Genomic DNA, 23,466 nt, shown 5'->3' with positions numbered 1-23,466 from the left:
ATTTGAAACCAATGCACCTGTTTTGTATATGGCAGCACACTCAGTTATTGGTTATACCAATGCCCAACCCTTCCTCCAAGGAACCCTGAATGACTTAGATGTGCCCCCCAAGCAGTCACTGGCACAGATGCTGGTCAAGGTCAGGGCTGACAGAGGCTTCAGAGATGGTGCTACACCAGGCACCTTCAAATTGAGAGAGCTCATTGGTAGAGCACATTGGTTCGCAAATATCTCCAGGTGGTGTTGGGTAAGACTGCTTCCTGAAATGTTGGAGAGCGGTCTCGGTCACTGTAGACAATATTGTCGCAGCCTTTGCCAACATAACAGGTCAAAAGCACACTAGTGCAAGTAGATAAATAGGTACCACTGCGGCAGGAAGATAAATGGCGTTTCCATGTGTTCTGGCTTCCGTCACAGTGTTTCGTTGCACCAGAAGTGGTTTAGTCATGCTGGCCACATGACCCAGAAAGCTGTCTGTGGACAAACACTGGCTCCCATGGCCTGTAAAGCGAGATGAGTGCCACACCCCATAGTCACCTTTGACTGGACTTAACCATCCAGGGGTCCTTTACCTTTACCTTTTACCCCTTGCAGCAGCCTTCCCCAAGCATTTTTTAAGTGTCCTTAACTGTGAAAATGCCTCTTAGGTGCTGTTCTGCGTAGGCCTGTGACTTCTGTCTAGCTGGAATGTATAACTGACTATAAAAAAGGTAATAATCATACCCATTGCCCTGGTTTGCAGCCTGACAGCAACTCTTAAGAAAGTGGTTGTCACAGAGCAACTGAAAGTTGTTAACAGCATTTGATTGACTGATGGATCGATTGCATGAAGGCACTGGCCATTTCCAAAGACAATGAGGCAAAATGTTTTAAAGACTAAGAGCAGAAGTTTGAACCCTGTGCAGACCATGACCGCAACCCAGTGCAAGGCCTGCTGCCAGATTCTGCAATTACATGTTAACAAACTCTTTGTATTTGCTTATTTTGTCCCTCTCCCAGAACGCTGATCTCTATCATTGTTTTAGCTTTCGTGGTTGTTGGCAGTTTGTCTAAGCAGATGTTGAGCTGAAGAAATTCCAAGTGCCTGAATGACAGACAGAGAGAGGCGGAAAGGCAGGCAGGCAACCCAACCCCATCTCCTCCTGGTGTTCCTTCAGATATTTGATCCTCCTCATTTAAGAACAAATTGCTTCTGTTCAACTCTTTGGCTGTGAAAAGTATCCAGCTGTAATAGCTGCCATGTGTCGGGATCAATACAAAAGTGTGAAGCCAGTGCTTTTCCTCCTCTTTAACCAGAGAGAGAGAGAGGCAAATGAATCATTTTGAAGAATCAGCACTTAGGGATACATTAAAGCTCTTTGTCTTTGTCTGTGTTCATTTCCCCGTAATCCTTATGCAAAAGAAAATGAAATCCTGACAATGTGTTTTATTGATCTCTCTGGGTATTGCTATTGCTGTGAGTTTGCTTCCTGAATTAAAGTTTGTTGTGCACTGCAGTTAGTGTGGGCTTGATCCGGAAGATGTTGCTTGTGACGTGCAGCAGTCAGATCAGAGGTAAGCCCTTGTAAGTTCAATGGGACTTCCTGCCTCGGAGGTGGGGAACCTTTTTCAGGCTGAGGACCACATTCCCTGGTGGAAAACGTTATGGGGGCCACATTCTCATGGTGTTTGGGACCAGTGTAAGAGCCAGTCTAAGAATTGATGGATAAACATGAAACCCCATACACATCCATTTGTGTACCCTCTGATGCAAAAACATAATTTGGGCTGGCTACCTCAGCATGTAGCAGTTCCAAGCATGGCCAAGATTATGCATGGGAAATTGTGAGGGGTAGTTGGAGAATTGCTAGGAGACATCCCCCCCAATTCCCCTCACAAAACTATAGTTCCCAGAATGGTTTAACAATCAATCCCTCTTCCCAGGGGATGGACGGAATTGTAGCTATGTGAGAGGAACAGTTCTTAGCACTCTTCACAAACCACAGTTCCCAGGTTTACTTAGGGAAAGGCATGGCTGTTTAAAGTGGGATGATACTGCTTTAGGCATAAAATGCAGACAGGGCTTAAGTTAGCAAAAACTGGAATTGTTAAGGCTCTGGAATGAGGTTTTAAGTTGATATTTTGGTTCAGGGATAGTGTTTCAACATGAACTGTCAAGGAGAAGCTTTATGCAGCTGTGGTTTTTCAAGCCACTTCATTTCCCCCACGCTCCGCTGAGCAGAAATGCACAGTGTGTTTTATATATTGGACGACAATCTGAATAATTGTTATGAATGGATTTGACAACAGCCAGAGAAACAATGAATTAATGTGCACGTACTAGGCAAGTCTATTATTCAGAGAGCAAAATGCTCTCAAAGGATGTTGTCATTAGACATTTGTGAACCTGATTTCACTTGCTCAATGCTGGAATTTTTAATGAGAAAATTATTATTATTATTATTATTATTATTATTATTATTATTATTATTGCCCTAGCCACTCCATGTTATCTATAGTGATCTAAAATATATAGCCACTATACGTTGTCTATAGTTATGTCTGAACAGGACCTGAATCACTTATGACCCACCAGCCTGAACATAGCTCACAATGTATGGTGGTGTAGCAGGGGCTCTATAGATGTCCCAATTTTGCTGTTGGCCTGGAAAAGCAAAAGCAGGGAGAATCGTATCAGCATCTAGGAGGAGAAAATACATACTTCTTGTCTCAGTTTGGCTTGGTGAGTCAGAGTTTCTGCAGGACTTACGAAGTACCACCCACTCAGTAACCGAAGAACTGGAAACTGGAAACTATGGACTTAGCTAGATTGGTAAAGAAAAAGTGATCTATCTGTGTTGTATATGCACTGTAACATCATGCCACCAGGTGGTGCTGTGGAGTCCAGTTTTTCTCTACCTGTTTCCCCTGTTTAAATGTGCAAGATGTTTAACTGAAACGCTTCTTTGATGTGTCTAGATCCAGCCTATATGTGCCAGGATCAGAAACCATGGTTTAATCTCTGCTTTTTCAGCAAACCATCACCAAGGCTGGGGAACAATTTCCAGCTTGAGAGCCACATTCCCCTGTGAGCAGTTTTCTGGGGGGCTGTGACTCTTAACATGACTCTTCCCCTTATGTATCACTGGGGTACATGATAACACAAAAGGTTTGTTTCTACACACCATCCATGCGTTTCTTCATCTGGGCAAGCAGGATGGAGACTTCCAGGATACATTCCAGCCATGCAGAGACCGTGGAGCAGGGTTGGTGAGAGTTGTGGTCTAGAGAGGCCTCAAGGATTGCATTTCTTCTTCAGATCTGATGTTCCTCACTCCCAGTTTAAAGCTTATCCTTGTCAGACGTAATGACAAAGTGCCATTGTTGTTGTTGTTTAGTCGTTTAGTCGTGTCCGACTGTTCGTGACCCCATGGACCAGAGCACACCAGGCACTCCTGTCTTCCGCTGCCTCCCACAGTTTGGTCAAACTCACGTTAGTAGCTTTGAGAACACTGTCCAACCATCTTGTCCTCTGTCGTCCCCTTCTCCTTGTGCCCTTCATCTTTCTCAACATCAGGGTCTTTTCCAGGGAGTCTTCTCTTCTCATGAGGTGGCCAAAGTATTGGAGCCTCAGCTTCAGGATCTGTCCTTCCAGTGAGCACTCAGGGCTGATTTCCTTCAGAATGGATAGGTTTGATCTTCTTGCAGTCCATGGGACTCTCAAGAGTCTCCTCCAGCACCATAATTCAAAAGCATCAATTCTTCAGCGATCAGCCTTCTTTATGGTCCAGCTCTCACTTCCATACATCACTACTGGGAAAACCATGGCTTTAACTATACGGGCCTTTGTTGGCAAGGTGATGTCTCTGCTTTTTAAGATGCTGTCTAGGTTTGTCATTGCTTTTCTCCCAAGAAGCAGGAGTCTTTTAATTTTGTGACTGCAGTCACCATCTGCAGTGATCATGGAGTCCAAGAAAGTGCCGTTAGTCATAAGTAGATGCTTATGCCTTCACAGGGTTGCATTTGAGGCAAGGAAGGCCCATCCCGTTTCTCCACCTGAGGGGAAACTGGAATTGCCACCTCCTGCCTACCTGCTTCCACCGCTTTCTGCAAAGCATTGCTGCTTGGCTTCTCCATTTGGTGGTGTGATGTGGAAGCCATGTGGTGCGCAGGAACGCCCTGGTTCTCAGCAAACTCTGTGGGAGCCGGGGCGTTCCATAAAGCCTCCTCCACCTAGAGCTTCTGAATTGTCAAATTCTGCCTAAAGTAGGGAAGCTGAGTTACATTTCCTCCCGAGCAAACGTCTGTGCTTAGCCCGAGAGAAGATGAGCTGGAGAACTCCTTGCCGCAAGAAAAGGTGTGTGGCAAAGAATTTAGAAAATTCACCCAAATATGGGTGAGATATTAGTAGAAAATGATGTCAGTAGCTGCCGACTCATTATGCCAAATTCTGCATCCGCCTGCCACCATTTTGTGGCAGGCTGTGCCCCCCGCACCACCATTTTGTGTCTGGTGGGCCTCAGCAATTTCCAGCTACCTCAAGTGGGCTCTGGGGGTGGAGAGTTTGAGAGCCCTTGATGTACGGGAACTGAATCAAAACCTCTCAAAGAGTAAGTGTGTGGTGTCTTCTAACCTTTTGATAAATGCCACACAAATTGACGCCAAAGGTTTCAGATGCTGAGAAACCGGCCCTAGAGTCATGACTTGTAGATTTACAGAAGGGAGAAATTTACAGAAATTCACTTTGACTAGAAGCAAATCCCTTCTCAACAGTCTCGTTATTACACTCGACAAATAAGCATGTTTACCTTCTGGCTAGCATTACAGATTCAAACAATCCTGCTTAACCTTTGCAAATAATCCTAGGGTTATTTTAATAAGGCACAAACTGTTCACCCACCAGCTGGATTCCCTAAATCTTTAGCTGTGCTTTTATTTGCCAAGCTGTTGAACGCAATGCCACCTGGATGCCGCAGCGGTTGCTGGCGTACCTCTGCACTCTCTGGAAACGGAGTTTGGTTTCCTAATCCTGTGTAGTTATTTTACCATCAAACGTCGCCATTCTTCTCTTGTGATGATGTATATCTTTGGTACCTAGATCTGTCATCCTGAACGTGGAACTCAAGCAAGTGGGGATAAAATATCGCCTCAGATTGGATGGTTTTGTTCACAAAAATGAATGCCCTTTTTGTGTCTCAGGCAATCCTTTTCAGAGCTCTCAAAAACTGGCTCGGATCCAAAGAGCCATGCAATTAGCTGTGCATGCCCCCCAAAGGGGTTTGGGTTGCATTTCTCTGAAAGCAAATCCCTTGTCACCTGGCAAAGCTGCATTTGAAATGCAGGAGGGATTCAGAAGCATTTTGGGATATGGCATACTGTTCAAAGGGATAACAAAAATATGTTAAAAAACCTCGTAAAGTCACTCTTGCAATCCTGACCGCGATTCGTATGATGTGTGCTTTGAGAAACACAGAGAAAATATTGTAGTACAAATGTGGATGTGATAATAATAATAATAATTATTATTATTATTTATTTATTTATTTATTTATTTATTTATTTATTTATACATACCCCAGCCATCTGGCTGAGTTTCCCCAGCCACTCTGGGCGGCTCCCAATCAAGTGTTAAAAACAGTACAGCATTAAATATTAAAAACTTCCCTGAACAGGGCTGCCTTCAGATGTCTTTTAAAGATAGGATAGCTGCTTATGTATTTCCTTCACTTCTGAAGGGAGGGCGTTCCATAGGGCGGGCACCACTACTGAGAAGGCCCTCTGTCTGGTTCCCTGTAACCTCATTTCTTGCAATGAGGGAACCGCCAGAAGGCCCCCGGCGCTGAATCTCAGTGTCTGGGCTGAACGATGGGGGTGGAGACACTCCTTCAGGTATACAGGACCGAGGCCGTTTAGGGCTTTAAAGTTCAGCACCAACACTTTGAATTGTGCTCGGAAACATACTGGGAGCCAATGCAGATCTCTCAGGACCGGTGTTACAGTATGTGGTCCTGACGGCCACTCCCAGTCACCAGTCTATCTGCTGCATTCTGGATTAATTGCACTTTCCAGGTCACCTTCAAAGGTAGCTCCACGTAGAGCACTAGTAAATACTAATAGTAAATACTTTCCAAGCTGTAGTAGAGGATGGTCGACATAATGGGGTTCATGTGTGGTAGAACGAAGTGTGTTGTGAGTTGTATTGTTTTCTTTATAGAAGCTCTAATAAAGGGTTTGGGAAGCTGCCAGCCCACAGATGTTAGACTCCAATTTCTGTCAGCCCTAACCAATGCATTCAGCAGTCGAGGATGATGGTATTTGTCATCCAACAACATCTGGAGGGTCTCCATCTCTGTTCTTTTGAATTCACATGTGGAAGGTCTGCTGCCATGATGTCCCCACCCCCAATGGATTTTTTAAAATGATCTATCATGTAGGTCTGTAAGGATCAAAGTGGATGTGACACACAGAGGACTTCCATGACTCAAATAACTGATTTTTCCCCCCTTACAAAATCCAGTCCTCCATTTTAGATGGTAATATGCTCACCCACTTTGAAATATGGTAAGCTAGCCCTCAAGGCCAGCCCAAGACGTTTTGTAGCCTGAGGCAAAGGACAAGATGGCACCCTCTCCACATTCTAAGTATAGAAACTGCAAAACTATAAGGAGGCAATAGAGCCCTGCCTGAAATCCTGCAGAGCTGCTATCAGTCACTGTGGACAATGCTAATTTAGATAGTTAGTATAAGGCAACTCTGTGTGTCTTGGTGGATAAATGGGCCTATACAGTTGTACAGTGGGTTACAAACACTTCGGGTTACGCATTCAGTTAACCCGGAAGTAGTACCTTGGGTTAAGAACTTTACTTCAGGATGAGAACAGAAATTGCGTGCCGGCGGCCCGGCAGCAGCGGGAGGCCCCATTAGCTAAAGTGGTGCCTCAGGTTAAGAACGGACCTCCGGAACAAATTAAGTTCTTAACCTGAGGTACCACTGTATGTTTTATATGTCCAGTTTACATATTCTGTCTTTCCCCCATTTTACTGGTGCCCCCAGTCCTATCAAATGAAACTATCAGAAAAACAAACAAACCTTTAACTGGCTTCTGAAACCATTGCATTCTGAAATTATGGGCAAAAAACTCCCAAACCATCTTGGGCTCTCTGAATTCGTTGTCAAAGCCACTTAATTCCAGTGCATCACCCCATTGTATCCTTTTGCCTGGTATTCCCACCCTCCAGTCTTTCCCCAAGTATATAAAATACTGTAAACTCTCCTGCAGACAAAGCCCCCAGTTCCTTCTCAAGGATACGTAATGAGAAAGGAAGATGTACTGCCAGCTTTAATTATACAATCATTAGGTTTGTACAGCATCTTAATACCAGCAAAGCCAACTCCTTAGGCGGTCCTGTTTTCCTGGGACCCTACATTGCTTTGCATTAGCATATCTACCACTTGTGTTTTCCCAGTTGGCTCTAGAAAGGCTAATGCTCACAGAGCTATTCAGTAATCATTTTCATATTAGGCTATTACGTTGTTTACTTACTATATTGCCCCCTTTGGAAAATATAGAGAATTCTACACTTGATCTCTAAATCTGCTTCGTTTCAGCGAAATATAGTTTCCCTCTTTCAGCAGGAAGTCCCTTTAAGATGCACAATGTACGTTTCTGCTGCTCTTGTTGTTGAAGAATACAGTGGTACCTCGGGATGTGAACGGGATCCATTCCGGAGCCCCGTTCGCATCCTGAATGGAATGTAAGACGCGACGGCGTGTCTGTGTGTGCGCGGGTCGCGTTCTGCCGCTTCCGCGCATGCGCATGATGTCATTTTGAGCGTCTGCATGAGCGGCAAAACCCGGAAGTAATGCACTCCGTTACTTCTGGGTTGCTGGTGGGGGAGATATTAATAGTGATAGCAGTAACATGTCTATATAAATTCTTCTAATAATCTGAACAATTTCTTCTGTCGTTAAATCCCAATATATTTCAGATAATAACCCTTTAGTGTTCTGTAATTTTGAAATTAATTTCTTTCAGGCCAATTTCCTGCATTGCAGGAGATTGGACTAGATGACCCTTGGGGTCCCCTCCAAGTCTACAATTCTATGAATTTCCTTGCAATAAGTTTGCGCTGTTCATACACCCAAACCACTTATGAAAGCAACATAGCCCTTCCATTAACCAGTTCATTTTGCTTAATTTTGAAGGCATTAAATGCCAATTATGCAACACTTCAGAATGATTTTGCCTCCAAAGGATAGAAATGGAGAATTTTTACACAAAAAAAGCTTCCTGTATACTCCCAGTAACCACCCCACAATAATAATCCCATCTTGCTTTTAAACCTTGGAGTTTAACTTTCCCCCTTCTGTCATTAAGCCCCACATTTTAGATAATAATCCTTTAAAAAGGTAATGGTACCCCTGACTGTTAGGTCTAGTCACGGATGACTCATTTCACTCTATAGGCCGAGGGAGCCAGCGTTTGTTCGCAGACAGCTTCTGGGTCATGTGGCCAGCATGACTAGGCCGCTTCTGGTGAACCAGAGCAGCGCACGGAAACGCCGTTTACCTTCCCACCAGAGCAGTACCTATTTATCTACTTGCACTTTGACATGCTTTCAAACTGCTAGGTTGGCAGAAGCTGGGACCGAACAATGGGAGCTCACCCTGTCATGGGGATTCGAACTGCTGACCCTCCGATCGGCAAGTACTAGACTCTGGTTTAGACCACAGCGCCACCCACGTCCCCCGTTATATGACCCTTTAGTGTACTGTAATTGTGAAATTAATTACTTTCAAACCAAGTTTGTTTTCTATTCACTTTCCTCCCATGATAATTTAACACATACCTTAGTGGAAGATATTCAAACCATTGAATTCTATCAACACCATTGCCATATTTTTTTACCAATTTCCGTATACTGCAAAATTTGACATTCTCTTAAAAAATCTGATCTTTTACTGAATGTGGCACTTTCCCTTGCTACCAAATTTCCCATCCATTCCTTGAGAGTAGTCAAATTGCCCACGACTTGCAGAGAAGGCAGAGCATCCTGGGATGGACCTTGGACAGCTCAGTTGGCAGAGCATGAGGCTTTTCATCTCGGGATCGTGGGTTTGAGCCCCACGTTGGGCAAAAGATTCATCCATTGCAGGGGGTTGGACTCGATGACCCTTGTGGTCCTTCCAATGCTACAATTCTATGATCCCTAAAAAACAACAACCCAACAACAACAACCAAGAGATACTCACACAAACATGAAAGGCTTTTTTCATTTAAAAAAAATCCCTTTGGGAAAGAGCCCTAGCTCAATGGTAGAGCATTTTTTTTGCATGCAGATGGTTCCAGGTTTAATCTCTGGCATGTGCAGGTAAAAAGGTAAAGGGACCCCTGACCATTAGGTCCAGTCGTGACCGACTCTAGGGTTGCGGCACTCATCTCGCTTTATTGGTCGAGGGAGGTGGCGTACAGCTTCCGGGTCATGTGGCCAGCATGACTAAGCCGCTTCTGGTGAACCAGAGCAGTGCATGGAAACGCCGTTTACCTTCCCGCCGTAGCGGTACCTATTTATCTACTTGCACTTTGACATGCTTTCAAACTGCTAGGTTGGCAGGAGCAGGGACCAAACAATGGGAGCTCACCCCATCACGGGGATTCGAACCACCGACCTTCTGATCGGCAAGTCCTAGGCTCTGTGGTTTAACCCACAGCACCACCCGCATCCCTGGCATGTGCAGGTAGTGCTGGGGAAAACCTCCTGTCTTGAAGCCCTGGAGAGTTGCCTGTTGGGGTGGACAGTACTGAACTAGATGGACCAGTGGTGTGATTCAGTATGAGGTAGCTTCTTACGTTTCTATTTTCTGGAGCTTCTCCTTTGTAAAAAAATCCCCTTTCCCTAATTTTTCCCTGTAAGGGAAATTTTAGTGTGCGCACCCGTACTAGCCTAGTTCAGATGCAATGCTCGCTTGCTCCTTTTTCATGGCACTCAATGGTGAATTTCTAAGTGGACAACAGAAACATACATCTTGACTTCCTTCCACATCTAGGTGCATGGACACTAAAGCATCATCTGGTGTACAACCTGCCACTCCATTTCACTTATGGTAGCTGGTGAGGTTCATTTTGAAGTGTTAAGTATGGTAACATATATTGCTGGACAACTTTGCTTTGTTATTTCATTCTGGCACAACCTCCTGTTATGTTTTTAAATTATGCAGCTAAGTTTGGTTGCCGAAACACGGTGCCTCTCTTCCCTTTTATTCCCCACATAACCATCTGCCCATATAGTAAGTGGTGCTGTTTAAGTTGCAGCTATCTTATAATAAGTACAGCAAATCAGCTGTGTGTCTAAACATTGTACGAACCATCCTCAGGTTTTTAACAAAGAGAATTGTTATGATCGGTTTCCCAACATGTTGGCTTCTGAAGCGGGTGCAGAACAAGCTGTTGCAGAAGTAACGAAGACAGCAAGGAAAGGGCCTCCAGGATTGCTTAGCAGAATGTATTACAGGCATCAAAGAATTTCCCCTGTTTGCATCTGTGAGTTGGTGTGGATATTGTCATTATACAGCCTAGGGACTAGGTGGCACTGGAGTCCAGTAATTGTATCTGGGAGGAGTCAGAAATTTCCCCGGTCTATTCTGCTCTTGTTTAAGGGAGACAATAAAGTTCTTGCCTAGCTTCCTGACTGGTGTGTCCTCTAAGTCTTCCATGGCAATAGCCTACTAGCACTGGCGGAGAAAGGGGGCGGGAGGAGCATACTGCCCCCAGCACCACATTCCCGGTGGGGTGCCATTGCGGCTGACCACTGGGCTGGGCGCCATGCCCCCGGGACGTGCGCCATGCCCCTGCGGGCAGTGTGCCACACCCCTGGGACACACACCAGCTATGCCCCTAATGCTGGAGCATGAAGCTCCACCACTGCCTACTAGGGAGGTTCACATAACCTTTCCCCTGCAGGTCGAAAGGGCATGTGGGGGATGCTCTGGAGGGTATCCCCAACACCAACAACCCCCTACTGTGAGTGGGCGCAATGCTCCTGTCCTGCCCCAACCATAGACACCCACAGCAGAAATTACTCCTCTCTGATGTGTGTTCAGCCAGCATGGGAAAGGGCTGTGCCTGTGTACTACGCGTAGTGTGAAGGCATAAGGGGAAGACCCTGACTGGCCGACATCCCCTAATTGAATTTATTTATTTAATATTTGCTCCTAAATATGACTACCAAAAGGTTTTCAAAAATAACCGATCTGTTATGTAACATGTATTGTATACAGCAAATGAACGGACAAGCTACAATGCAATTGACAGCACGTTCTGAAAGCAGCTTAAGAGTCAGGGATCCCTCCTCCTTGCGAAGGGACATCTTACTCACAGCATGCAGCGTTCACCTCACTCACAGAGAGATGCACACTACAGCCAGATCCTTATGTCGACACAAGTTGTACAATGTCCACTAGTCATCCCTTTATACCCCCACACCTTAGAAACATCCCTAACCACACCACCCACCCAATCACTTCAGTATCTCCCAGTCACTATCAATAGTGTCACCAACCACTATCACCAATCTCTCTGCCCGCTCTACTAAAAATGTACAGTGGTACCTCAGGTTAAGTGCTTAATTCGTTCCGGTGGTCCGTTCTTAACCTGAAACTGTTCTTAGCCTGAAGCACCACTTTAGCTAATGGGGCCTCCTGCTGCCGCCGGGCCGCTGGAGCATGATTTCTGTTCTCATCCTGAAGCAAAGTTTTTAACCCGAGGTACTATTTCTGGGTTAGCGGAGTCTGTAACCTGAAGCGTATGTAACCCGAAACGTATGTAACCCGAGGTACCACTGATAGACTCATATAAAATATCAGAAAAAACATCCATCCACCAACCATGTGTTCTAGATGTAGTCATTACAATGACCCTGTAAGGTGGGTCAGTATGAGACTGATGCTGAGAGACACCACCTTGCCTGACACACCACCTAGCACAGGGGTGGACAGCATGGTGCCCCTGCCAGCTGTTTTGGACTACAAGTCCCATCATTCATGAACATTGGCAGTGCTGGTTGAGTGATGGGAGTTGTATTCCACAACATCTGCAGACCACTGCATTGGTTGTCCCTCCACCTAGTATGTTCATGGTGAGAGGAGATTTGAAACAGGACCGTCTAGCTCCCTGTACCAGCTTTCAGATGTAGTCCTTTCCTTCTTCCTCTTCTAACAACTACCAATGGTTTTACATCTTTCAGCCATTTACCACCACTACTGTAATGGGTGTATATGAAGTTGTTATTCTGCATCAAAGACAATTTGAATCTCTCTTGAATTATGCAATTACCAGCCTAATACAGGGATACTCTTTAAAGAATATCTTGCCATTCCTCTGTGCTCACTGCCAGCAAATATGCTATTGTGGGATTGGGGATCGGGTTGCTACTTATGCACCACCCCCACCACCAACAAAAAAAAAGGATGAAAGAGAACATGCTTCTTCATATGTACAGATGCAGATTTGGAAATAATTACTAAAATTATTTACACATTGCACAGGTCCCAGGTTCAAAATACAGGACCCCAGGTAGGGCTGGGATTGGTCCCTGCCTAACAGCCTGGAGAGTTGCTACCAGTCAGTACGGACATGGTTAAGCTAGATAGACAAATAGTGTGACTCATAAGGCAGCTTCCTATGTTCCTGACATAAATAGGAACACTATATATTTTAAGATAGTAGAGAAGACTGCGGCAAAGTGACCTGTGCACCTTCTCAGTCTTCTGCCCAGGTGTGAAGAGTAGACAGGCAAATTCAAAGCCCTTCCTGCTCTCCCTTCAGAGGACTGTCCCCTGACCACCCTCCAAACAGACGCCTGCCATATGCCTGTAAAGTAAGACACATGTCCAGCCCATTGGAGTCCATTCCTCGGGAAGGGTGTAAAGGAGGTTAGGGGCTGAATCTGGGGAACTGCAGTGCGGACAGCACAATAGCTGTGGAGGTCATTGGCCGTGTCTTTCCAGCAGCTGACCCAGGAGGGGAGAGCTTATGAGGGGAGGAAGGGGATGTCCACTTGGATAATGGTGGGTGTCACTCTGTATAGGCAGATCTCCTTGAAGGTGATTGCATTGTGCAAATAAGTGACTTGGAGATCTTTTGGGATTATAAAGCAGAATATAAATAAGATAAATAAGCAGTGCTTTTTGTGTGATTTTGTAGTCATGGATAGCACTTTTCTTTGCTGCCCACGGCAGCCATTTTGTTCTGGCGCCCATGACACTTTTATCACAGTATGAGTACTGACACCTCATTTGTTACTAAAAAAAAGCGCACTGTAAATAAGTAAGCATTGAAGTCCATAAATAAATAAGGGTTTTGGCAACCAAAAGCAACAACAAATGCATGCTTGTGAGTGAGAATGTCAGTTGGTACAGGAAATGGACATCATTTGGAAAAGCCGGAGGAGGAAGAGTCTGAGAAAGAGGAATCAAAACCAACTCAAGGGATTTTGCTGAGCTGAGTACCCACCCCTTGCAGTTTTATGGGACTCTTCATTCCCCCAAATGGAATATTTGAAAATAATTATTTGTCACAAGGTTCACTTTTTAAAAATAATAATAATGTGTTTCAATGTTTCTAGATTTATCAGAGATGCTGGCTAGTCTTCAAGAAAGCATCAAGCAAAGGGCCCAAAAGAATAGAGAAATTTTCAGATGAGCGTGCTGCTTACTTCAGATGCTATCATAAGGTAAGAGAACGTGCATGCTTCCTGTGTCTCCTTCACAAGAAGGTTTTCCCATGTAAGTAACTCCCGTGGTTAATCTAGACTTTAGCGGCAATCCTGTTAATGATTTGTTATGATTTAGGCCCCATTCCCAGGGCTAGCCCACCCATGAGGCGGGGTGAGATGGTCACCTCAGGTGGCAGTTCCGTCCACCTGCCCTTGCTGCCCACCCATCCACATGTCTCCCCAATCTCCTCAATGCGCCACTGGCACTTCACTAGTCCTCCCTCTCTGGGCCCATTCTGCACATCCACCCAAGAACATCTGGCTGACTGCAGAATGCTGGACTAGATGGGATTTTTCCCTGGTCCAGCAAAGGCTCTTCTTAAGGTCTATTCTTCCTATCAGTTTATAATCAGCCTTAGAGAAGATATAAATAGTATATTTAAATTGTAACTTTAAAAATTAATACGTCCCTTTCAGAGAATACCTATCAGGGGTTGTATCAATGGAAACAATATAATTCGTTCATCATTTGCATAATCGTTGTTGCTAGATAGAAAAGTTTCTGAGACTCCTTGTAAAAAAATAATCAGTTTGGGATCACTCTGCCTGAGAAGGTACATGTGTAATTCCCCTCAGCACCATAACAATAATAGACCCTTTAATTTTTAATCTTTGACGGCAACAGCTTAATATATTAGAAAATTGGGATTTAGGTGTGCAAACAGTCTCGGCGCCTGGGAGTGAAAAGATAAACCTTTGGTGGCTGATCCATTCTTATTTGGCTTGAGAGGTGTTTAAGGAATAAATCTCATGAGAATACCACATTTGAATCTCCTTAAACTATTTGCTCCGATCTACATCTCTCGGATGCATAATTTATACAGGACTGTCCATGAAGCCTGGGGGACAATTGGGCCTACGTGTGTCTAGAAATAGAAGTTCAGGGGAAATTTATCTGAGGCCATTTTCAAAAGTCACGAGAAGAGACTCAAAATCCCTTCCTCTGCTTCATCTCAACTCCTATTGGGATTGCGCAGAATGTATATTTAGAGCACTTTAATTTCGGCTCAGCACAGAAGGTGTGTCATCTGTAATGATACTGAGCCGACAAATTATTGATGCAAATCTTATGTCTCTTTTACTCTCTCCCCTTCTTCACATGGTAATGTGAAGTATAAGTGGTACATCCACCTCTGAATGATGTGGGAATTAGGGCTGAAATGGAAGATCATAGTCTCTTAAACATTTGCTTCTTTAAAATGGGTCTTTATTTCCTCCCCTTGCATAATCCAGAGACTAGATTCTCTGCCACTCAAGGTATGTAGCTACCCATTAAACCCTGTTTATGTTGGTGTAATGTGAACAGTGGGTTAAATTACACAGTGCTTGGTCTCATGTCTTGAGGAACACATCCCCATGTCTGGATGTTCTGAGATAAGGGTGTCAGGTGCCCTGGGTTACCATAGCAACACCAGCAAGGCTTCCTCTCGATGTGACATTCACCCACCAGGCTGCACTGGTCCGTGTGGAGTCTCCTGGGGTGGCAGCCATGGAGAGAGTTGGCTGTTTCATCCTTTTCCCCTAGTTCAGCGGCAGTAGTTCTGGAGGTGGGAAGTGGGACATTCCCAGATCCAGATGGAAGCTGGGAATGCTGGGAATTTGGGATGTACTGGTAAAAACAGGGCAATTCAGGGTATGGTATATCTACAGACTTCCTAGAACTTCTACATTTGCAACCATAATTACAAATAAAGCCAACCCTTTAACATATTTATTGTGGTTTATTAATCAAAAGTAAACAGTAATCCAACTAATCCAACCCTAGATTACCACACTAAAGACAGCAGCAAAAGTCAAGACACACACACTCTGGTACCACTGATCAACAAACAACAACAGCATCAAAAAGCTTATGTAAAAAAGGATTTTTTGCTCAGTTGTCAGCAGAACACAAATACAGAAGAAGATGCCCAAACTTCTCATGGAAGGAGTACTAGCACTGAAGAAGCCTTCTTGTCATGTCACAATGAACAACAGCACTCTCTTTTTTATGCACAGAGCCAGGAATTCTAAAACATACTAAACCTTTATTGGCCTCGTTGGAGTCAATAATGTGTTCTAATAAGCATCACAGGCAATGATTTAGGATCAGTTTAATTCCACAGTGCCTGGAACTGATATAATCTAGCTGTTTTTTTCCTAGTGATTTATTGCACTAGCTCATCTGACTTATGTTCCCTTGCCTTGGTGATGTATGATGCTGACATATAACTCTGATGATCTGGCTTTATAGATACATGGGCATGGATCCAGAGTTTCCTTCTGCCAGTGGCAGCATCCTGGGAGCATAGTTACATGCATGAGATGCTGCCAGTGCCTGCTGGTGGAAGGTAGCTTTAAATGTTCCCCTTGAAGTCCATTTGGAGGAGGCGCTGTAGGAGTTAGTGAAAGTTGCCTTCCTGCAGCTTCCAGAAGTGAGATCCTGTTATGGATTGGCAGCCCTTTCTTTCATGGTAAAGAACTTTGGATCCAAGTCGTGGTCAAGGGAAATTATATCTAGAAGGGTTTGCCTAACCAGGTGATAGGAGAAATGTTTGAAAGGAGAAGGTATGAGGGTATCTTTTTCAGCTCCCTTATGCTATCTGAGGCATGGCAGCACAGTGTTGCACAGCATGTCTGCAGGGAGGCCTAGAACAGCATGAGGATTCAAGATTGGGGAGAACTTACTGAATTTTCTGGACCAATATGCAAACTGAAAAATCTTTTTAAATTGGCACCTCTCCGTCGTTTGTAGTTAAGCTCTCCAGCCAAGTAACATGTACAAAAATGCATATGTGAGTGAAAATAACATACATAAATGCATTGTATTACAGAAAATAGCTTTGCAAAAATGTGTACATCAAGGAAAATTTCTATACAACATCTAACAATATTTGGAGAATTTGGAAAATCCCTACTGGATATGTCAATGGAGAGTGTTAGGCATCTCTGGAAATGTCCACAGCAGTTCGTAGAATCCATTCCAGATATTATAATGTAAACTGGAGTTTTGGCAGAGTAGAATGAATCCATTCTGCCCAAACTCTTCAAAGCAGATCTCAGGCAGCTTCTCATTCCCAGTTGTGGTTTTGGTTATATATCACCCTAATGTATGCATCGTCTGGCTATTATTGAGTAGAACAGAATTTATTGTGTTCACGTAGATGAATGCTTCTTGGTCTCTGCAATATCAAATCAGGACCTTTGGCGCTATGAAGATAACAATCATGGAAGATGAACAATCTTCCTTGCCTGCTTTATGAACTGATGCCAAAATGAAGTGCAAACAGTGGGAAGGACAAGTAGCAAAAAGAAAACAAATTTTACTCTTCAGGTGAATGAACTTTGAAGCCTCAAATGTGAACTGAGGCTTGCAAGATGTACGTTGAAATATATTGCTCTGCCTTTTGGATTTCTGCATAGCAGTTGCTCTTTCGGTGTCTGACCTTTAAGGATGAATTGATAACGTGAATAAATCGAGTAATGCTTCACTTTTATTACTTCCTTCCCTCCTAAACAGCATAAAGCCATCACAGGCAGCCAATAGTCCATACCTCATCCATATACAGTTACCTTCATAAAGAGCTTGCTATGAGAAAGCGTTTCAAAATAGAGTGTGATATCTCATTTCCTTCTACTCAGAGGAGACCCAATCATATTAATGAACTTAATTACTTAAGCATGATTAAGTACTCTGAGTGTGATTAATGCTGGATATCGCCCGGAATTCAGATTAAAGCTATCTTGAAAATATTAAGCCTTTGTAACCAAATAAATGATGGCATATTTTCATTTAATTGAGAAAAATATATGGAAGAAAGCTAGATTTCAACAAGGCAAGAATAAAATCACCTTGTTTGGGTTGGGCAAAGTCTTTCCTTCCCCTTTGCATGGTGTGTGTGTGAGAGAGAACATTAATGTGTGTGCATGTGTGTGAGTGACAGAATGAGAGAAATTATCAGGTGGTAAGGTGGCGGTGTGGGTTAAACCACAGAGCCTAGGGCTTGACGATCAGAAAGTCGGCGGTTCGAATCCCCGTGATGGGGTGAGCTCCTGTTGCTCAGTCCCTGCTCCTGCCAACCTAGCAGTTCGAAAGCACATCAAAGTGCAAGTAGATAAATAGGTACCGCTCCGGCGGGAAGGTAAACGGCGTTTCCGTGCGCTGCTCTGGTTTCCCAGAAGTGGCTTAGTCATGCTGGCCACATGACCCCGAAGCTGTCTGTGGACAAACTCCGGCTCCCTCAGCCTATAGAGCGAGATGAACACCGCAACCCCAGAGTCATCCATGACTGGACCTAATGGTCAGGGGGTACCTTTACCTTTAAGGTAGTATTAGTTACATATGGTAGAAATTTAGGCATTCAGATCAGACTTAATATTTGTTTTGTTTTTATTAATAAAGCTTTCTCATAATACAATAGGATAAAAAGCTAATGTAAATAAAAGCGAAAACAGAGAGAGAAAGAGGAAAGAAAATACAGAATCCTTGTTTCACACAGAAAGTGGTGGACCCACCTGATCTCTCACCCTGGGAGGTCTTCCCTTCACTGCCTCAGATCAGCCTTAATCTTTGCATCCCACTCTAATAACTACTCTGCTGGATTGGACCACAGGGCATCTTGTCCACCAGTCTCCTTCAAACACTGCTGAGCCAGAAGCTTCTTGGAACCCTTCCAGCAAAGCATGAAGGCAACAATGTCTGCTGTTATTTTGTCTGCAGTATGTAGTAATGAGAGATAGGTTAAGATGAGATGTCAGTGTGAGATGAGAGCCAGTGTGGTGTAGTGGTTAAGAGCGGTAGACTCGTAATCTGGTGAACCGGGTTCGATTCCCCGCTCCTCCACATGCGGCTGCTGGGTGACATTGGGCCAGTCACACTTCTCTGAAGTCTCTCAGCCTCACTCACCTCACAGAGTGTTTGTTGTGGGGGAGGAAGGGAAAGGAGAATGTTAGCCGCTTTGAGACTCCTTAGGGGAGTGATAAAGCGGGATATCAAATCCAAACTCTTCTTCTTCTTCTTCATGACTGCCCCATGAGCCTCATGACCCCACTGGGAGTTGAATGTGTGAATCAACTGAAAGGCTAGAAGCAGGAAGGAGAAATATATATAGGAATAGAGGTGAAGCGCAGATAATTATCGGTATGTCTGCCTGATGGAATGGCAGGGTACCTGATGGCTTTTTGAGAGACATAAAATGGAAGATGGCAAGATCCCCAAGGACATGCTCTGTGGGGAGCTGGCTTCAGGCACCAGACCTGTTGGCAGACCAAATCTGTGTCATAAAGATATCTGCAAACATGACATGAAGGCCGGCAACCCGCCATGTGGGAATCCCTTGCAGATGACCGCAGTGCCTGGAGACAGACAGACAGGTCATGTATCCACAGCAGTGACCATAGGATAAATGACCACTGGCAGGAGCTCAGAGAGAAGAAATGCCATAGTGCACTGGCAAAACCTTCATCTGCCCCAGCTGCAACAAAACATGTCTTTCCTGTATCGGTCTCAGCAGCCAGAGCCGGCGCTGTAACTCACCAACGCTTTGACTCAATGGCATACTCTTCCATTGTCTCTTGAGACAGAGGAATGTCAACAATGAGAATAATATATTTGCCTATCTTCAGCTGAACGGGGGGATGAAAGAAATCTGTGTGCTTGCCAATGAAGGTTCATTACTGAGCTATTTGAAGTGCCTCAGATCACTCTCCTTCCTAGGCTGAGGGGGGAAAAATGGAGAAAACAGGATATATACTGGAACAGTATGATTTTTGCAGCTGCTGTTGAAGTTGTAAAGCAATGAACCACGCGGCGGAGCGCTGGAGAACTTCTGAAACAACAATGGGATATTAACTCTGCCCAAGGCATGATGGAGAGCAGCAACGGCTGGGAAGACCACAGATAGAATAAATGTCACATACAGGAGGAATAAGGATATAGTTTGAATGATTCACCTATAGGGTTTATAAATCATTTAATGTGTCAAGACGAATGGATGTCGTTAATTTTGCAGTTGTTGTGTAAGGGATGGTTATTTTGAATGGAATGTAACAGATGAATAAGATCTTGGAACGCAGAAAAAAAGTAAATCATCAAACCATCAATTCTAGCATGAGGGAGGCCACCTAAATTATAGAATTGGGCATCTGAATGATTGGCATCCGTAATTGTATTGTATTGTAATTTGGCATTGCTATCATGAGACTACCATTGGATTATTGTAATTGAAAACGAATAAAAATTATTGTTAAAAACAACATTGAGAGCAAGGCTATCGGGAGCTACTAGCCATAATGACTATGTTCTACCTCCTCTATCCAAGGCAGTATGCGTCTGAATAAGGGTTGCTGGGAATTGCAGGTAGGCAGAATGCTGTTGCACTCATGTCTAGGTTGCAGGCTTCCCGAAGGCATCGGGTCAGCAACAAGATGCTGATCCAGATGGATCCTTGGCCTGAACCAGCAGACTCATCTTAAATTCTTATGCAACGTGGTAGAATCATGAGATTCCCAGCTATTTTGTGTTAAACTATTTTTAATGTACTTTAAATTGTTGTGAGCTGCCCTGGGACCTTCTTGAGCTTTGAGCACTCAGAATCCCATACCTTGGTAATGCAGATCCCTGCCTATTGTGCTGGCCCTGAATCCATCTTGTCAGATGCGGTGCCGGAGTGCAAAGATCCGCCTGATGTCCCCTCCCCCCCCAGGTTGCCCAGTCCCAGGCACGCAGGAGGGCAGAGCCGGCTGGCTGCCTCAGAGCCTCGCTGGCTTGCTCACCCCCAACTCGCGGCGCAGAGCCGCCCACAGCAGAAGAGCCCGCCATGGTGCTCTGACAGACAGGCGGGCTCTTCCCCAGACTCAACTCTCGGGCCCCGGACTCTTGGCCTAGCGCCCCTGAGAGCCTGGTGCCTGGGTGCCCCACACTCCTAGCGCCTATGGGTAAGATGGCCCTGGTCAGATGCATTGTTTTCATTCATTGTGAACACACAGATTAACACATTGTATTCCCATTTCTCCTTGCCTTCAGCCAACCTGAAAAATGCCTGACCCAGCAAGCCAAATGTAGTCAGTCTAGCCACATACAGTAGCCTCTCAGGTCCTTAACAAGTCATCTTGCTTTTGCCATCTTGAGCAGGAAAAGAATACAGAAACTTATAAGTCCCTATCATACATGCCTGGTGAGTTGTGTTCAGTGCACTGAGTCACAAGTTACACAAGCCTCCTCCATATAAACCTCTTTGTACAGAGATCTTAATGAGAGCTGCAAGTTGCTGTCTTATTTTATTCCCCTCCCCCTCCATTCTTCTTCTTTTTTTTACTGCAGGTTACAGAACTTAATCATGTGAAGAATATATTGCGCTTGCCAAAGAGCACAAGGAAGCACGCTGTAGGGATATATTTTAATGATGACACATCCAGGACGTTTGCTTGTGAATCAGGTGGGTTTAGTGGCATGGGTGGTTGTCATTAGCTGTAGTAGCTGTAACTGTCGCAGCAAGCTGTAAACGTTATAAATGTTACATGCCACACCAACATGCAGATTTTTGGTCGTTTATATGCAGAGCTTGAAGCGGATGAATGGTGTAAAGTCTTGCAGGTGGAGTGCCTGGGGACTCAGATTAATGATATTAGCCTTGGAGAACCTGACCTTTTGGCTTCCGGTGTAGAGAGGGAACAAAGTGGTATGTAAATACTTTTTTTTTTTTACACAACTACAAATAGAAACGTTTAGGCTGCCTCTGCAATGTGCTCATGAAATCCATAAATACTGTGGACCAGTGCAACAGAGTGTGACATTCTTCCATGCGATCATGTTTTGTGCTCCATGGTTGCTGCTGCTCCCAATGTTACACTATTTATAGATGCGGATATATTGCAATGACCAAAGTTAAAGCGTTTCAGCTTCCGCCAACTCAGTAACACAGTTGGGATTTAAAAACAATTTTAAAAATTGAACCTCAGATGTGATACAAAGAGGAAACCGAAACGTTTTGCTGCACAGTGCTAAGCCTGCCTTGAATTTCATATGTCATTTCATATGTTGTTCTGTGTTTGACCGAATCCTTCTAGGGTCAAAAGCCTGCCTCAGAAGCAGGGGAAACTTTTCAGGCTGAGGGCTGTGTGGGAAAATGTTGGGATAGGTGGGTGCATGCCAGTCAGAAGGAAGAAAAATGGAAGGTGCAAAGGCTGTGACTCCTACTTTTGTATAGTAGGTTATGTGCCAGCCAGAGAAAATTCAAGGGTCCTTGCAGGGCAACATATAAGAAGCACCACCCCAATTCAAGATATTGGAGAAGGGAATAGCAGGGGGGCGTTCAACTGCCCCTCAGACCTTGTGGGAGGCCAGACTTTATTTTGAAAAAAATAATGAATTCCTATGCCCCATAAATAACCCAGAGATGCATTTTAAATAAAAGGACACATTCTACTCATGTAAAAACATGCTGATTCCCAGGCCGTCCCCAGGCCGGATTTAGAAGGCGATTGGGCCGGATCTGGCCCCCGGGCCTTAGTTTGCTTACCCATGGAATAGAGCTTGGGCTAAGGAGAGCAGTCTGAGGAAGAGCCATGGCATATGAAGAGTCTTGAAGGCCATGTCGAAAGGCCTAGAGGATGCATTCAGTCCCTGGACCTGAGATTTTTTCACCCTTGGCACACTTATATTTATTGTTACAGATAGGTAGCCGTGTTGGTCTGCCATAGTCAAAACAAAAAAATTCCTTCCGGTAGCACCTTAAAGACCAACTAAGTTAGTTCTTGGTATGAGCTTTCGTGTGCAAGCACGAAAGAAGTGTGCTTGCACACGAAAGCTCATACCAAGAACTAACTTAGTTGGTCTTTAAGGTGCTACCGGAAGGAATTTTTTTGTTTTATATTTATTGGTTGGTTTAAAGATATCAGTGTTCAAAGTATGGATGGGGAGGAGAGAGGCACACAAGCAAGATCTGCCTCCAGCATGCCCATGTGTGATGTCATTTGCAGTCGTCAAGCTTGGCAGCAACCTAAAACCGCACAGTTTTTGCTACGTGCCTGTCTATCTCAAACAGCTTCACAGTCAACTCCTTTAAAACTGGTAGCAGGCTTTCACACAGTCAATCACTTCCCTTTCCTGTAGATTGTCAAAGTGACAGAGCAAAGATCAAACTAAGGATAATAGTGCGGAATGCTTGCGTTGAAGCTTCCAATGAACAATACATTCCCTGTTCCTGGAAATGCCATTCCATTGCATCCTGCCCCCCATATTCTCATTATCTAATATTTATCCCCCATTCTGTGCCCACTGAGCTCAGGCCTCACTGGGCTTTGATTGGAGTCATACCCCCTCAAAAAAAATCATCTCCCAGGTAATATAGTGGTGCCATTTTGGACAGATAACAACTGATTCTCAAAGAGTTGAGTTTGCTCTTAGTCCCATAGCAAATTCATCTTCCCATAGTCCTTTCATAAGGATATGAAACCAAGGCTGAAGTCAGTGGCTGTCTAGTTCCTAAGTCCCTGAAAATTGAAATTTTTAAAGACTGAATACTGTTCCTTGTTACGCATTGTCTCAACATTGAGGCAGGGAAATGCTATAGATGAGATCTTTTCTACACATCATGCAGAATGAAGTACTGGCGGTATGAGTTGGTAGAATTCTAGACTTTACAAAGATAGCTGTGGGTGTCACTTTTTGTGAGTGGTCTTCCACCCTGGGTAGAAGGCTACACTGAACGTTCTGATGTGCAGAATGTAGTCTTAT

General features: G+C 44.3%; 1 protein-coding gene across 2 annotated transcripts in view; it reads left to right on the top strand.

Annotated features, from left to right (window-relative positions):
* The window catches only part of DOK5 (docking protein 5), a 58,801-nt gene that overhangs the window by 26,240 nt on the left and 9,095 nt on the right, over positions 1-23,466 (top strand). For both annotated transcript variants that reach the window (XM_083508252.1, XM_083508253.1), the window contains exons 2-4: positions 13,602-13,709; positions 21,052-21,166; positions 21,290-21,409. In XM_083508252.1, the coding sequence (XP_083364378.1) occupies positions 13,602-13,709; positions 21,052-21,166; positions 21,290-21,409 (343 nt within the window). The remainder of the gene's footprint in view (positions 1-13,601; positions 13,710-21,051; positions 21,167-21,289; positions 21,410-23,466) is intronic.

The sequence above is a fragment of the Podarcis liolepis genome (assembly GCF_965112155.1).
Source record: "Podarcis liolepis genome assembly, chromosome: 6".
Taxonomy (NCBI): Eukaryota; Metazoa; Chordata; class Lepidosauria; order Squamata; family Lacertidae; genus Podarcis; species Podarcis liolepis.
The sequence above is the reverse complement of the archived record's forward strand: the minus strand, read 5'-3'. Positions and strand labels throughout refer to the sequence as shown.